At 42.0% G+C, this 17237-nt stretch overlaps 1 protein-coding gene across 3 annotated transcripts in view; it reads left to right on the forward strand.

Annotated features, from left to right (window-relative positions):
* Positions 1-13247, forward strand: part of FAM76A (family with sequence similarity 76 member A) — a 34597-nt gene extending 21350 nt beyond the window's left edge. For 2 of the 3 annotated variants that reach the window (XM_056122587.1, XM_056122590.1), the window contains 3 exons: positions 1577-1712; positions 10279-10380; positions 11050-13247. In XM_056122587.1, the coding sequence (XP_055978562.1) occupies positions 1577-1712; positions 10279-10380; positions 11050-11136 (325 nt within the window). In that variant the 3' untranslated portion in view covers positions 11137-13247. Of the gene's footprint in view, positions 1-705; positions 802-1576; positions 1713-10278; positions 10381-11049 lie in introns of all 3 variants that reach the window. The other variant, XM_056122589.1, reaches the window with a different exon arrangement.
* Positions 13248-17237: the final 3990 nt, after the last annotated feature.

Here is a 17237-nt window from a genome sequence, read left to right on the forward strand (position 1 = left end):
CAGAATGCACAGCAAGTGCCTTAGTTTCACTACTGTCCCTTTGGCTCTGAGTTTTTCTTTAAAGATTGTCCTGGGAAAATGTAAAGTGCTCCTTTGAGAAATCTGTAGAGAAAGGTGGGATTTAACACTCTTATCACCGATTCCTTACCTTCTTTTGGGTCTAAGACATTTCTCACCAGCCAATGACACTGGATCCTTACCCTTCAAACAGTCCTTTGTACATATGCACAGAATTGAAAATTTGATTTCAGGAATTTGTAGAATCCCTGAAACTGGTCACAGTAGATTATCTACTAAAAGTACAGAGTCCACTTAGCACCTTGACAACATGAAGCGCTCAGGTACTGTTCCTGGGATGGCCTGTTGAAGCCTATTAAAAATCCAGGTTGTGGAGCTGGAGGTTCTGGAATCCCATATGGTCCCCAGAGCACTACCGGGAGTGATTCCTGAGTATAGCCAGGAATAACCCCTGAGCACTGCCAGATGTGGCCCAAAATACAAAAACAAAAGCAAAAATCAGGTTATGATGTGACTGCAATTTGCCATCTATTTCTCTCAGCCAAAATGTCATGCACAGAATTCTTAGTATTGGAAGTGACAGGCTATAGACCAGTTGTACTATAAGGAAAGTTGACTTCCTTTCTATTAATTTCATCTTCTTTCTACCTTTTTTTTTGGTTGTTGTTCACACCCGGCGGTGCTCAGGACTTACTCCTGGCTCTGCGCTCAGGGATCACTCCTGCCAGGCTCGGGGGACCATATGGGGTGCCGGGGATCGAACCTGGGCCAGCCGCGTGCAAGGCAAGTGTCCTACTGCTGTGTTCTCTCTTTGGCCCCTCTTCTTACCCTTTTTGAAAGCACTGACTGCTCTTGGGATGGAATGCAGCAGCTTCTTAGCAGTTGCACTGCACTCTAGTGCTTTGGAGCAGAAAATAAAGAGCCACAAGATCAACTTGGGGTGGGGGAGGTCTGGTGAGGGTGGGGAATTCAAAGGAAAATATATGAGGACTGGGGGATGTAGCTTGATGATAAAACACTTGCCTTGCATGTATGGGACCCTGGGTGTTTGATCCCTGGCATAGCCAAAAGAAAAATGAATGAGCTTAGAATTGATCATTTGTCCAGGTTACTTATAGATTACCAGCAAAAATTATGACAGTTTTACTCATTAATAGTTGGAAATCTGGGGAAGGGGTGTAAGGTGCTTGCTTTGTATGCAGCTAACCCAGATTTGATCCCCAGCATCCCATATGGTCCCCCAAGTCTTCTAGGAGTGATCCCTAAGTGCAGAGCCAGGAGTAAGCCCTGAGCTCAGCCAGATGTGGTCCCAAAACAAGAAAACAAAAAAAATTAGAAATCTTCAGTGAACCTGATATAGATATATCCATGGCTCCAAGTGCATTTTAGCAAATACATTGAGTTTGGAGTGTAGAGGGTATTTGTGCTAGATGCTGTGAATTCTATAATTGCCATTGCCCAAGACTTTGCAATCAAGTAGCCTCTAAGGTGTTCTCAGGTGAAAAAGTTTTTTTATCCAAATTAAGATTTTTTTTCTTGATAATTTCCCCCAACACAGCTTTTCTCCAGATCTAGCTCTGGATTCACCAGGCACTGACCACTTTGTCATCATTGCACAGCTGAAGGAAGAAGTAGCTACTCTGAAGAAGATGCTACATCAAAAGGATCAAATGATTTTGGAGAAAGAGAAGAAGGTAAGAGATGTGGTATAGGGCATAATGTTAGCTCTGTTTTGGGATCCTTATCCATTGATGCTTTGAAAGAGAAACCCAAGTTTGCAGGCAAAGTTTGGATAGCCTGCAGAGAGGCTTGCTAGGATCACTTTGGGTATAGTATTATCATGATGAATCAACCTCAGTCAAATGGGTTTAGAAAGTTGATTTTTCTGAGCCCCTGGAAATGGAATTTCCATTTTTCAGGGGAGGATTCCCATTAACCAAGACAACAGAGATGATGTTTAAAATTTCACTGTCTACCGCAAAACATACCGCATTTGGTATTGTTTTGGAACCACATCTGGTAGTGGTCAGGGCTTACTCATGACCCTGTGCTCAGGGATCATTCCTGGTGGGATTGGGGAGCCATTTGTGGTATCAGGGATTGAACCTGGGTTAGCCACAAGCAAAGTAAGCAGCATCTTACCCAGCTCCTATCTATCTCCCCAGCTTTGCACTATCCACCTCTTAATTTGGGGTCATATAGTAGAGTAGTACTATCCTTCCTACCCTTCCTTCCTACCTTAGAGACTGTTCTCTTCTCAGAAGGTTCTCCTAAGTGAGCATGGAGTTGATACAAAAGGTAGTATTGTAATTGTAATGCTTAATGATCTCAGGCTAAGAGAACTTGGTGTCCCTATCTCTATTATTGGATTGGCCATGCCATGGTCAGTAAGGTTCAAAATAGGTAGGCCAGCTCCCTGGATAATGTTTAGGCCAGTCCTCCAAGGCTCTTAGGGCACCTTGCTTCCGTTGCTGACAGCTACGGCTCTGAGTGACTATTCTCTGAACTTGTTCATCTCTTCAGTGATATGCTGTGATATTCCTATTCTGGTATAAGAGTCATCCTCCTCCTTCTCTATGGTTACTTTTTACATCCTTGTTCTGATTCATATCTATTTCTTATTCTCAGGTTCTTAGAAAGATTATCATTTTTGCTTTAATGTATTAGTAACAGTCACAACTAGTTTTTATTGGATGCTTGCTGTACACCTGACTATTCTAAGTTTATTATCCTATCATTATTTCATAGATGAAGAGTACCTCTGGTATTTTTCCTCTTAGGAATTTTGTTGTTGTTTTGGGGCCACACCCAAGTAGTGCTCAGGGCTTACTCCTGGCTCTACTCTGGAATTACTCCTGGTGGTGCTTGGGACCATATTGGATGCCGGGGATCAAACTCAGGTCAGATGTGTGCAAGGCAATCGCCCTACTTGCTGTACGTACTATCTCTGCGGCCTCTGCCTTAGGATTTTGATCCCTTTACCTAGATTTTTTATTCCCCCTGAAAGCTACTTGTTATTTTGTACTATATTCAGAATGTAGTAATTCACTCTGATCAGCCGTTAAGACATAATATTGAAGGGGTTTTGTTTGGTTTTGGATCACACCCAGCTATGTTCAGGACTTAATTCTGCCTCTGTGCTCAGGGATCACTACTGGAGGTGTTCAGGGGAATCAAACTCAGGTCAGCTGCATACTGAGGCAAGCACCTAATCCACTGCCTTCGCTTCCTGGCGCCACATTGAACACACTCTCTGTCTCTCTCTATCTCTCTGTCTCTATCTCTCTCATTTTTAAAAGGTATTTTTTTTTTTTTTTTGCCTTTTGGGTCACACTGGCTATGCTCAGGGGTTACTCCTGGATCTGCACTCAGGAATCACTCCTAGCAGTGCTCAGGGGACCATAGGGATGCTGGGGATCGAACTCAGGTTGGCCTCATGCAAAGCAAATGCCCTCCCTGCTGTACTATTGCTCCAGCACCTCTCGTAAAAAAGTTTTTTTCCTCATTTTTTTTGGAGGGTGGGGGGGGGTGGGAGTTGCCAGAGTGTGCTCAGGAGTGGTCCCTAGCAGTACTCAAGGGACCATAAGTGGGATGGAACTGGAATCAGCCACATGCAAGGGAAACACCTCACCTTCTGTACTGTCTCTCTGACCCAGCATTCTTTGTGTTAGTTGGGGGTGGGGAGGATATCAGGGATCAAACCCAGGGTATCACATACATGGCAACTGAGCAATATCTCCAACCTTTACATGAATTCTGCCATCTAATCTTTGTTGTATAGATGAGGAAATGGACTCCAAGAGATTAAATTATAAATCCCTAGTATAGTAGGTGGCCTCACTTGCCTTACACATGGCTGACCCGGATTCAATTCCCAGCATCCCATATGGGTGGTCCCCCAAGCACCACCACAAGTACTTCCTGAGTGCAGACCCAGGAGTAACTCCTGCAAATTGCCGGGTGTGGCCCAACCCCCCCCCAACACACACAAAAATTATGTATTTCAATTACACAACTGAAAAAATGTCAGAACAAAGGAATCTAAGGTATTTTTTAATGTAAGAGTATTGCTATTTATTCAGCCACTGAATAAGCTGCCTAAAACAGGCATGAACTCTACATTACTTTTTTAAAAAAATTTTATTGAATATCTGTGAAATAGACCATTACAAAACTATTCATGATTGGGTTTCAGTCATACAGTGGTTCAACACCCATCCCTCCATTGGTGTACATTTCCCACCACCAATATCCCCCATTTCCCTCCCGCCACCCCCCAACAACCCACAATCAATCCCCAGCCTCTATTTTTGTGCCTTATTATTTGCAATACAGGTACTAAGAGGTCATCATGTTTGTTCAGGGCATTCAGTATTTTTATTGGGATGGTAAGGCTGGAGTAGCAGCTTTGGGGTGTGGATGTGACTGCTAAGGCTTATGGAAGTACAGGGAAGTGGGGAGCGGTAGCCCATCCTGACCCTGAGAAAACCTGGAGATTTCAGTCACAAAACCCGCATACCTGAATTTTTAGCAGATTATATCTAGGTGAGCTCTATCCTGAGATGGTGGACCAGACCAGGGGCATGGTGGTGATTAGGATTGTAGAAGCAAATGGCTTCAGGGCGCTCTGCTTGGGTGGGCACCCGTCTAACCTGTCCCCCTCGAATTTACTTTGGTCTGTTTAGTCTTACATGGGTCTGAGATTAACTGTGGCTTTTGGTCTCTTTCAAGATTTATTTATGGGACTTGAAGCAAGGCCAGTAGAAGAGCTTACATGGTGGCACTGGAGTTGATTCGTGGGAGTGACTGCCAGTGCTTTTAGTAGTGTAAGGAAGTGGGGGGAGGTAGCCCATCCTAATTCTGAGAAAACCTGGAGATTTCCAATCACAAAACCCACATATCCAAATTTTCAGCAGGTTAATATCTTGGTGATATCTGTCCTGAGATGGTGGAGTCTGGCCGGGGACATGGTGGCGATTTTGGATTGTGGGAGCAAGCAGCTGCCGGGGGCTCTGCTTGGGCGGCACCAGGCTAACCTGCACCCCTCCAATTTAATCTGGTCTGCTCAGCCTTGTGTGGGTCTGAGATTAACTGCAGCTTTTGATCTCTTTCGAGATTTATTTATGGGTCTCTGAAGCAATGCTGAAAAATGAGCTTTTATAGCTGAGCTGGAGGTGGTTTGTGAGCATGACTCCCACATACGTAAGTTTTGGCCATTTAATTTCTCATGAAACTTAGTCCCAAGTTGTTGGGGTCTGGCCAGAGGCACAGCGACAATTTTGGGGTATCAGAAAGCCTGAAGGCACCATAAGGCTGCTGATGCACTCACCTTGCAGGTACAGGTTGACCTGCTGGTGGCACCGTACCCCCTTGGTTATGTTTATTTTTATAAGTTACACCTTCTTGAGAAGAGACTAATACTCTTTCCACTTTACTACATGATTCATGCAAATAGACCCAAGTACATTTTCTTCATGGATCATAAAGGAATGGACAGAAAGAATTTTTGCAAATCATGGGTCAGAGCAATAGTACAGTGAATTGCCTTGCTTACACTTGCTTAGTGGTTTTTGATCCCTGACATCCCACATGGTCCCCCAAGCCTGCCATGAGTGATCCCTGAATGCAGAGCCAGGAGTAAGCCCTTAGCACCACTGGGGTGTGGCCCAAAGCCATAAAGAGAAAAAGAAAAAACACTTTTGCAAATCAGGCAAAATGAATGCTTAATTCTAGTGCTATTGCGAAGTTGGGGTTTAAAAAGGAACAGAAACAGATTGTTTTTTGCAACGTCACACAAGCTCTTTATGTCATGTCTGTCTGTCTCTGATCTTATCTCTTTTGGTTTTTATTTTTCTTATTTTATTCAATTTTATTTTGATTTTTTAGTTTGTTTTTTTCAATTTTGGGGACCATACTTGGTGGTTCTAGGGAATCAAACCTAGGGTTCTTCCATGCAAAGCATGAACTCTGGTCTTTGAGCTATCTCCTTGGCCCTTAAAAGTTACTTCTTACAATATTTTTGGAGGCCGCACCTGGCAGTGCTCAGGGCTTACTCCTGGTTCTGAACTCAGGGATCACTCCTGGCATGGTTTGGGGTATTATATGGAGTGTCAGAGATGGAATTCAGGTTGGCTACATGCAAAGCAAGCACCCTACGCACTGTCCAATCTCTCTGACAGCACCCACTTTTAAGAAATTTTTTTTCCCATTTTTATTGAAGTGTCAGGATTTAAAATACTGTTAAATTATTCTTTTCATGAATACATGATTCCAGCACAACACCAATCATGAGAATGCCTGTTTCCTCTACCAGTGTCCGAAGAGTCTCTCCCAGGCAGCCCCCGCCCTGCCCCCGTCATGGAAGTTTAGTTCTATAGATAAAAGTCTTCAGTTCTACAGGGCTGGAGCGATAGTACAGTGGGTAGGGCATTTGCCTTGCACACGGCTGACCCAGGTTTGATTCCTGTCATTCCATATGGTCCCTGGAGCACTACCAGGAGTAATACCCGAGTGAAGAGCCGGACATAACCCCTGACTATCTCTGGGTATGACCAAAAAAACCAAAAAAAATAAAGGTCCAGTTCTGTTGACTTTGACCATTTGTTAATTCCTTACTGTGTTTCTCTATATCTCACATATGAGAAAGTTTGTTTTTTTCACTGTGGAAGAGGTGACAACTACATGTACAAAGATAATTAAATCTAAACTTCTGAAAATCCATAAAATTGTAAAACAGTGATAAGTTTAAAAATAATTTTTTTCCAAAAACTGTATCTTTTTCTAGGGCGGGAGAGATAGCACAGCGGGCAGGGCACTTGCCTTGCATGCAGCGACCTGTGTTTGATCCCTGGCATCCCATATGGTTCCTTGAGCCCTGTGAGGAGTGAGCTTTGAGCACAGAGCCCGGACCACTACTGGGTGTGGCTCCCAAACCAAAAACCAAACCAAACAAAAACCGTATCTTTCTCCTTTTATAGATATATAAATTAAAACAATAGTGTGGCTAATTTTTTACTAATGCATGTTTAAATTGGGTTGGAGTGATAGCCCAGCGGTAGGGCGTTTGCCTTGTGCGCAGCTGGCCGGCTGAGCCAGGTTCGATTCCTCTGCCCCTCTCGGAGAGCCCGGCAAGCTACCGAGAGTATCTTGCCCGCACGACAAAGCCTGGCAAGCTACCCGTGACATATTCGATATGCCAAATACAGTAACAACAAGTCTCACAATGGAGACGTTACTGGCCCGCTTGAGCAAATCGATGAATAACAGGAGGACTGTGACGTGATGTTTAAATTAGTATGAAATAGATAAATCCTTCAGATATACAATTTAATAGAAATGAAGAGAGGAAAATTGAAATTAAGGGGAAATCTGAATAAGCCTATGAAAATATAAACTTTTAAAAGGGACTGTAGGCTTTATGTTAGAAAATATCACAATAACCCCATAAATTTCTGCATTAGTAAATAAAATATAATAATAATATCTATAGGTGCAACAAAATTACCTAATAGATATAGAACATTCAACATGAATGAAGTATTAATAAATTATTGAAAAAGTATAGCAAGATTGGCATAAACAGACCTTTCTTTATCTAGTAGAGGGCAACCATAAGCACTGTGAGTGAATTCCACATTCAGTGACAGAGTGCTGAGTAGTTTGTCTTGTCTTCTAAAGAAGTTCCTTTGTAACAGTGCAGCGGTGAAGGCGCTTGCCTTGCATGTGGGTGACCTAGGTTCAGTCCCCAGCACCTCATACGGTCCCCCGAACCCTACCTGGAGTGATCCCTGAGTACAGAGCCAGGAGTAAACCCTGAGCACCCCTGGGTGTGTCCCCCAAACAAAAACAAAACAAGAAGCTCTTTTCAGGTTTCAATGCTATGAATTCCCTAATCAGTTGCCATGAAGCTTTTTATCATTCCTCCAAATGTGAATGATAATCGGGCTGGATAGAATAGAATATTCTTGGTGAGACATTCATTTCATTGAATTTTTTTTTATACCTCCATGACATATTCGATATGCCAAAAACAGTAACAACAAGTCTCACAATGGAGACATTGCTGGTGCCAATCCATGAACAACTACAGTGCGACAGTGCTACTGTATCCCCATTCTCTTCTGGTTTGTACAGACTTATTTGCTAGATCTGCTATGAATCTGTTTGTTTACTTTATTTATTATTTTTTGGCTTTCTTTTGGGTCATATCGGCGTTACTCAGGGGTTACTTCTGGCTCTACCTTCAGGAATCACTCCTGGCATGCTCGGGAGACCATATGGGATGCCGGGGATTGAACCCAGGTCTGCTGTGAATCTAGATTATGGGCTTTCCTTTGTAAATTCCTTTTTTGATCTGCTGCTTTCAAATTTTTTTTTTTAGTTTGCTTTTTTAAAAGTTTGGGTCACACCCAGCAATACTCAGGGGTCACTCTGGGGTCTGCAGTTAGGAATTAACTCCTGACAGTGCTCAGGGGCCCTTGTGGGATGCCAGGGATTGAACCCGGGTTGGGCACATGCAAAGTTGTACTCTCTCCAGTTCATGTTTTTAATATTCTGTCTGTATCTTTGGTGTTTGTCAACTCTGATTATCATGTGCCTTGAAGTTTTTTTTTTTGTGGAGAGGGGGTCTGTTTTTACTGATACCCTTCTGGCCTCTTAGATCTCAGTATCTGCAATCCTCAACTCTGGGAAATTCTTTTAGCTATGATTTCTTTAACTGATGGCTCTTCATTGAATTTGACTTTGTGTTCTTCAGGGACTCTGATGATTCTTTTCTTCTTTTTTCCTTTTTGCTTTTTTGGGCCACACCTGGTAATGCTCACTGGTAACTCTTTGCTGTGCACTCAGGAATTATTTCTGGTGGTGCTTGGGGGGACCATATGGGATGCAAATACCCTACCCGCCTAGCCCCATCATCTTAGGTTTTCTTGATATTTTCCTCAGCTGCTGTTATTCTGCCAGTCAGTCCCCTCTATTGCATTTTTTGTTTTATATGACCAACCGTATCCTTCATTTGATACTTCTAAATATAGTATTCTTATTTTCCTTCTCATACTTTCTAGTTCTTTGCTAACTACTTATGCCATTGTTTCTTTGAGCCCATTAAATTTCCTCAGAGTGGTGTCACTGAGGTCACTGTCTCCGAGTTTACTGAATAGTCGGTATTGCCAGAACCTTCCATGTTTTTATTTTTAACTCATTGAATCTGGTGGGGTTCTACCTGTCTTCTCCATTGTGTTTGGTGAATCTTTGTAATTAGCCCCTCCGCTCAACCCCCACCTCGCCCCCAGTCTCTGTGGGATTAGGCTGTGTGTTGCTCCTTTTCTTCTCTACTGACTTCAACTAGTGACAGGAAATGTAAATGTGAGCTGCACGAGGTGTGATAAGAGAAGCTGTAGGTTTAGGAGATATGAAGGTGACCTTCTGAGAAGATGCGGGTGTGGAGGTCTGCTAGGACCCCAGCAGGGAGGGAGGGGATCTGCTTCCAGATAGAAAAAGGCACTAGGAATCTTGGATGTTAACTCTAGAGGTTAAACTCACCATGGGGTTGGAAGCGCAAGTGGTTGAGATGTGGAGGTGCCTGCTGAGAAGATGGTGCCTGAAAATTACTTCCTAATCAGAACTACTTCAAGTTTTCCTGTAAATTTTGGAATATCTTTTATTTTTTACTTATTTATTTATTTTAAAAACCCAGGATACAGAATTTCCCTGGTTTTGGGGCCTGGAGTGATAGTACAGTGGGTAGGGTCTTTGCCTTGCACGTGGCCAGCCTAGGTTCGATTCCCAGCATCCCATATGGTCTCCTGAGCACCACCAGGAGTAATTCCTGGGTGCAGAGCCAGGAGTAACCCCTGAGCATTGCCTAGTGTGACCCAAAAAGCCAAAACAAACTAACAGAATTTCCCTCGTTTTGATTTGGGTATGGATACTTGTGAGATCCCTACAGTTCATTAATTGGGGGTGGGGCACAAATTATAAGCTTTCTGGTGCTGAAATATGTCTTATTGCACAGAAATTTCTTCTGGTCATTCTGCCCCTTCCCCCCCCCCCCACCTTTTGTTTGGGGGGCCGCAGCCAGGCAGCAGGGAGAGGTATTGGGCTACACTCAGCTTTATTCGGGAGCTACTCCTGAGCATAGTAATGCCCAGGGAACTGTATGGTGTTAGGAATGAAACTTGGGCCTCTGACATGCAAAGCATATGCTCAAACACTTTGAAAGCTCTCTCCTTGGCCTCCTCACCTTGCCTTTTTCCCCCTCAGATTACAGAGTTGAAGGCTGATTTCCAATACCAAGAATCTCAAATGAGAGCGAAAATGAATCAGATGGAGAAAACCCACAAAGAAGTTACAGAACAGTTGCAGGTGACTGTTACATTATGTGGTAACCATAATGTACTTAATTGTATTTTAAGTGATCCTCTCATAGATTTCTTAAATTATTGCAGATCACCTTTAAATTTTATTGTGTTAATCCACCTTGTAGTTGTCTTTAACTATTTCGCTTTCTTGTTTTGTTTTAGGGCCATATTCAAAAGCTGGGTGTGACAGTCACTCCAAGTGGTGCTCAGGGCACCCTGTGGAGCCTGGGATTTAATCTGGCCTCCCATATGCAAAACACGGAATCCAGCCCCTTTAAGCCATCTGCCTACCCACTTCTTCTACCCTTGGATACATTCTGATCTTTCCCCCCCAAAACAATGGAATTAATAAATGATTTTTAAACAAGCTAGATGTGATTCCAGATCTAAATTATCAATTCTATGTTCCAGCACAGTAAGTAAACCACTCTGTGGTTTATTTTGTTGCATAAAGCAGCCTTTTATAACAGGACTCCCAGGAGATTGAAGTACACTGAGTAACCAGCAAATACTTTCTTCTTCCTGAACCAGCCCTAGATAGAGCTTTCTCTTGTTTTCTCCCTCTTAAGAATTTATTCACTTCTGCCTGACCTTTGGCCTTAGCACCAATTTAAGAAACATATCCTGTCCTGTTAAAACACCCTTCTTACCTGATTTTTTCCCTTCCTTTTAGGCCAAAAACCGAGAGCTCCTGAAGCAGGCAGCTGCATTGTCCAAGAGCAAGAAATCTGAAAAGTCAGGAACTATAACCTCTCCATGAGAGATTCCAAGGAGCCTCCGAGCAAAAGCGGGGAATTCCTGGGTTAGGTTTGGTGACCTGGCTGTTCCCTGGGAATTGCAAGCTTTCTTAAGAAATCTCTATTTGATTATAGTTTTCCTTCTTTGTGCGATTGCAATGGACTGAATGGTTTGTGCTGTATTATGGCTGCATGCTTGAATGTCTGGGGTTTTAATCTCACTCTTCTCTCTTCCTCATTATTCTCTTTGTCCCTCTTTTGGTACTACTTTTTTAAATGCTGATCACTGCTCAGTGCTACGTGCAACAAGATTTTTTTGTGTGTATCGATCATTGTGTCTTGCCACACCCATGAGCAAAGGGTTTGGCATTAATTACATGTCACTGCCACCCTTTGAACTTTGAAAACTGCCACCTTAAGTTTGGTACAGTGGTAGAGGCTTTCTCTCTCCAATAAACCTTTTGCTTCAGGGTATATTCTTGGGTTTTTTTCCAGGTATATTATGTATGAACTTTGTACTATGTATAGCCAGAGTTTTATTTATTTTTTAAAAGAGAAACTTTTTTTTCTTGATAAAGGAATAATAGTAGCCTAGCTTGTTGTTCTTGTAAAAATGATGCCTCTTAAAAAAAAAAAAAAGTCCTGCTCTGTAGTTTTTAGTAACAGAACCAGATCTCTTTCTTGTTACCTTGGAGTCTTAAAACTGATTGCTAAGGTGAAAAAATTCAATGCATAAGTACGGAGTTAAGTGCCTTTTGGAGGATTTCTTGGAAGAGCATTTAAGAAGTTACTTAAGGGAGGCAGCAAAAATTTGGACAGTCTGTCTCTTTTAAGTAAGGGCAGATAGAAGGTTGTCCAGGTTGTACTGGACACTTCCCTCCCGCCACCCCTTTCCTGATTATGTAATTGATTTTAAATACTTACACTGCCACTTCTTTTTTTAAAGTACCCTTGTTTTTATCAGTTGTCATACTGAACCATTGTCAGAGTTTTATTTTGCAGGAAGATTTGAAATGGGAGAATACTGACATTAATAGGATAAGGGGTCAGTATGAGCTTCTCAGGTATGGACTCTGAGTTTGACCGGGAGAAATGACGTCCCTGAATCGTCTCCCCCTCCTCACGCACTCCAGCCTGTACACTCCTAGATTTTAATGGACATGTATTGAAAACAGGTGCCAGAGGTAGGGTGTGCTCAGGTGAAAGTGCTCGTGCCCTGTTTTCCGTTTTTGATTCAGTAGGCATGTGGATTTACTTTTCCAGGAAAGGGGATGGATTGGCATTATTAGCCATACTCTCAGGTGTCCCCAACGTGATGTTTGTGAAATCCATAGCTGTGTGTAGTGTGCCACAAAACAGTGTAACCAACTACCTTAGAATCATGTAGAGTGGTATAGAGTTAGAGTTAATCATGAGGACAGATGACTTTTGTACTTCAATTACCAAAATGAATTGAAGCAATGGTTTTTAACTTGCTTTATATTTATTAGGAGCAAATGCTGATAATTTGTGATTAACATTGTCACAAATGGAGCCAGGAACATTAGTGAATAAAATCATGGAAATGGGTGGCTTCTGATAAGAGAAACAGTGGACCACATTGCTTATATAGCACTCTAGTATGGTATATAATTTTCCCTTCTAAGCTAGGGAAACAGCAGTGCTAAATAGTTTTGTAATTTTTTGAACGAATAACTTTTAGGTAAAGATAAAATGTCAGACTATTTTTTGGATGCATTTACATTGACTATGGGGGGAAAAGACTGAAAAAATTGACAGTCATGTTTTTTTAATTTTGAAGACGAGAAATCTGTTACAATGAAGTGATGCTATAAAAGCATTTAGTTTTATACTGTATGTTTTTTTAATGTCTTGGCATTTAATATAAAGAAAATCCACACATTTTCTAACTTTCCACAAATTCCAAAAAGGGAAGTATAAAGCCTGTCTTGAAATTTTGGTTTTTAAAAATCATGACACTGTTTTACCATGAAATTGAGTAGCTAACTTTTGGTAACACCTTTTGTTTATTTGTATGTTTGTAATAATGAATATTTTAAAACAAGGAATGTTTTGGTTTGTACAGACTTTGACAAATGTGTGTTAATAAAAATTCATATTGACTCAAGAATAACTGTTGGGTTTGCTTTTCTTTCTTTTGTGTTACTAGGGATTGAACCCAGAGCCTCATGCATGTAAGGCATAAGCTTTACAACTAAGCCATATCTCAGATGGAATTATTATTTCTTCCTTGCTGATTCATAAATGATATGTTCCCATTCTTCTATCTGAAAAAGTATCTTGCATACATAAAAAAATTACAACAGTAGGGCATAGGGAGATAGCACAACAGACAATAGTGCATGTAGGAGCCCAGTAGTTGATTCCTGGCATCAAACAGTTTCCTGAGCACCTATAGGAGTGACCCCCAATCACAGAGAAAGGAGTTGCTTCCGAGCACTGATACAAGTGTGCTCCCCAGAAAAAAAATTAGTTATAACTTAGGCCTGGGAATACCTCAGCTCTTGAGTGCTTGCTATGCAAGCACCACCCACATCCCCGCAGTGTGATTGCAGCAGCTCTGCGTTTTGGTTGCCTGGATTCACAACAAGGTGATCTGTGGTGCTCAGTCACCAAGTATGTGGGAGCACCACTCCTGAAGTATGCAACCATCACAGTCAAGTGTGTGTGACACCCCCCTCCTATCACCAGAAACATTAAAAATATTGTAAGGGGTTGGAAAGATAGTACAGCGGTTAAGGTTCTTGTCTTGCACATCATCCCCAATACCGCAAAGAGCATAGAGTCTGCTGAACTCTGCCAAGAGTGACCCCTAAATACAGAGTGAGGAGTAAACAATTTAATATACCTGCAAATACTATTGATAACAAATTTTGGTAAGAATGATCTTTGTGGGGCTAGAGAGTACTGCAGGTAGGGCACTTCTTGCCTTGCATGTGGTCAAACCAGATTCAATCCCCAGCATTCCATATGGTCTCCTGGGCACCTACAGGAGTAACAGGAGTAGTTCCTAGATTCAGAGCCAGGAGCGAGCCCTGAGCATCATTAGGTGTGATCCCAAAACAAAACAAAAAGAAAATGATCTTTATTTCACAACTTCTGAGCCTTCAGCTACAAAGACTCAAGCTGAATGACAGTCATTTTGTTTTATTTTGTGACTATACCCAGTGCTGTTCAGGGGCCCTTCTTGGCTCTTTGCTTAGGAGTGACCCTTGGCAGTACTCAGGGCGGACCATATGAGAATTGGAGCAGGGTCACCTTCAGGGCTGGAATTATCTCTCTGAAGGCACTATACACTTGTATATCTGGTAGTGGGGCAAGGAGGCAGGCAAGTCTAGTAACGCTTGACTGGAGAGCCTACCTAAAACCCCTCCATATTCAGCATGAAGGCCTCAAGGTTGAATTCGTGATGGCTAAAGACTACAAATGTGAGTTTTCTAGTAAACAAAGCTAAAGCTGCTCTGTATCTTCTTAACCATCCCTTTACCTCACTTCTTTTACCTCATTTCTTTAGTCAAAGCATTAGAAGCCCATCCAGATGTAAAGGGATAGGCCATAGACCCTTTCTCCTTTTTTTTGCAGGGTGGGGGCACACCTGGTAATGCTCAAGACTTGCTCCTGGCTCTGCATTCAGGAATCACTTATGGTGGTACTCGGGGAACCACATGGAATGCCAAGGACTGGACCCGATTTAGCTGCATGCAAGGCAATTGCCCTACCCACTGTACTATCTCTCCGGCCCCTACCCTTTCTCTTGACTAGGTAGAAGAGCATGTGGGATGAAAGCTATTGTGGTTATCTTCAAAAATTATATATATAATGTTCCATATAGGAAATGGGTTTTAGAACCAAACTGAATCCAAGAGAACAGACAGAAGCTGCAATATCTTTCACAACCTCCCTTTAGGCATCACACTATTATCATTGCTATAATACCCTATTAATTAGCACTGTAGCACTGTCCTCCCATTGTTCATCGATTTGCTCAAACACTGAACAAACACGATTTGAACAAACACTGCTGTTTCCCTAGCTTAGTAAAGGCACCAGTAATGTCTCCATTGTGAGACTTGTTACTGTTTTTGGCATATCAAATATGCCATGGGTAGCTTGCCAGGCTTTGCGGTGCGGGTGGGATATTCTTGGTAGCTTGCTGGGCTCTCCAAGAGGGGCGGAGGAATTGAACCCGGATCAGCTACATGCAAGGCAAACACCCTACCTGCTGTGCTATTACTCCAGCCCTACTGATTACTGAGTCAAATTACAACATTACTTGATGTAGAATTTGTATTATCTAGATGGCTTTATACCAGGAGATTCAGTTTTGTCAAGTATTCATCTTGGAGGCTGGATACCCCATTTACCTGTTGTACCAACTCTCCAGTCAGCCCCAAGACAAACACTTTAACCACGGTGCTCTCTCTGGCCCTGGGAGCACAGTTTTAGGAAATTTTCTATGAGGATGCTTTCCTTTATCTTGGTTTAGTTGGTGGTGACATAGGAATGTACATGTAAAATTAATTGAATTAAATATCCTTCATATTCTATTATATGTCAGTTTCATTTGATAAAAATTAAGGGGCTAGAATGATAGTACAGTGGTTAGGGCATTTGTCTTGTATGGATGACCCAGGTTCAATCCTAGGCACCCCTTATTTTATGGTCCTCCAAGCTCTCCAGGAGTGATCCCTGAGTGCAGACCCAGAAGTAAGCTCTGAGCACTGCCAGATATGGCCCCAAACCAATCCCTCCCCCCATTCCCCAGATTGACACAGAAGTCATAGAGGTAATTCAACAGGTTAAATACATGTAGAAAATCTAGGTTTGATCTGTTGCACGGCTTGATCTCTGAGCACCTCTGGCTCAGAGTGACTCTGAACATCTAGTGCTGGGAGTGGCCCAAAACCAAAATTAAGTAAAATTAATACAGAAAAATGCTGCTTAGTCTTAAAAAATGCTGATATGAACATTCCTATGCTTGGTATTTGTAATATATGCATTTATATCTTTTCAGCATATAGTTGGGTATGCAGTAAGGAGAATTGCTGGATTATAGGATATTTATGAATCTGCAACTTAGTAGCTGAATGACATTGGACATCTTGAAACTACCAGTTTTCTTATGTTACCAAGGAACAAATCACCTTCAAGGTAAAAACCACAACAATTGTTCTGTCATTAATAAAGAAATACAATGCTGAGAAACTATTGTTTAAAATGACAGATTTTCAGAAAATTTGCTTTTTGAAAGATTAGTAGGACCGTAACATTCCACTCTTGCCTTGAGTATCTGAATTAATCTGACAGAGAAAAGCAGCCTCAATTTCCAAACCAGGTGCAAAAACTCAGATAAGGGGCTTCCAGATACAACATTCTACAACATTCCACATTTATCTTCATGTTGTAGTTTCCAAGGAAACAGGATCTGGAGTCCTCTTACTCAGGCCTGGTAATAATCCCTTTGCACACAGTCGTGTGTGCTTTGAAATATCAGAACACAGCTTCTTTTAAATTTCCCGACACTTCTTTCCCCCTAATTTTAGAATAACTCTATCTCTTTTTGTGGTTAGTGGGATGCCCCATAATTCCTTTGGCTTGCAGCCAGTCTCCCTAATGGCATGAATCCAACTGTTTTGTCAGGCACTGGTGGGCTTTATCAGATAGGCTTTACCTTGGAGATTAGCAATAACAGCTAGAAAATGTGTTCATATTGCCTGGGTAGGCATTTTTAAAATGGTAGCTATTTTTTATTGTTCACGCATCAATATAATGACTTGTTCATTTCACATCTAGTATATGCACAGCAATAAGATACATAAGTAAAATAGCACAACGTTTGTGTCTTCAATCCCTAGAAGAAAAATACCTTTATAGAACTTTAGAATCAAATATAAATGAAAACATCCTCAACTCTATTAGACAAGAAAATACAGGACCAGGGTCAGAGATAAAAGTGCAGTGGGTAGGGCATTTGGGCTAACCTGGGTTCTATACCTGGTATCCCATATGGTCTCGCTAGCACCTCCAGAAGTAATTCCAGAGCATTGCCAGTGGCCCAAAAACCAAGTGGGGGGGAAGTATAGGACCAAACTTAGAGGGCTGT

Source organism: Sorex fumeus, unplaced genomic scaffold, assembly GCF_029834395.1.
Source record: "Sorex fumeus unplaced genomic scaffold, SorFum_2.1 ptg000047l, whole genome shotgun sequence".
NCBI lineage: Eukaryota > Metazoa > Chordata > Mammalia > Eulipotyphla > Soricidae > Sorex > Sorex fumeus.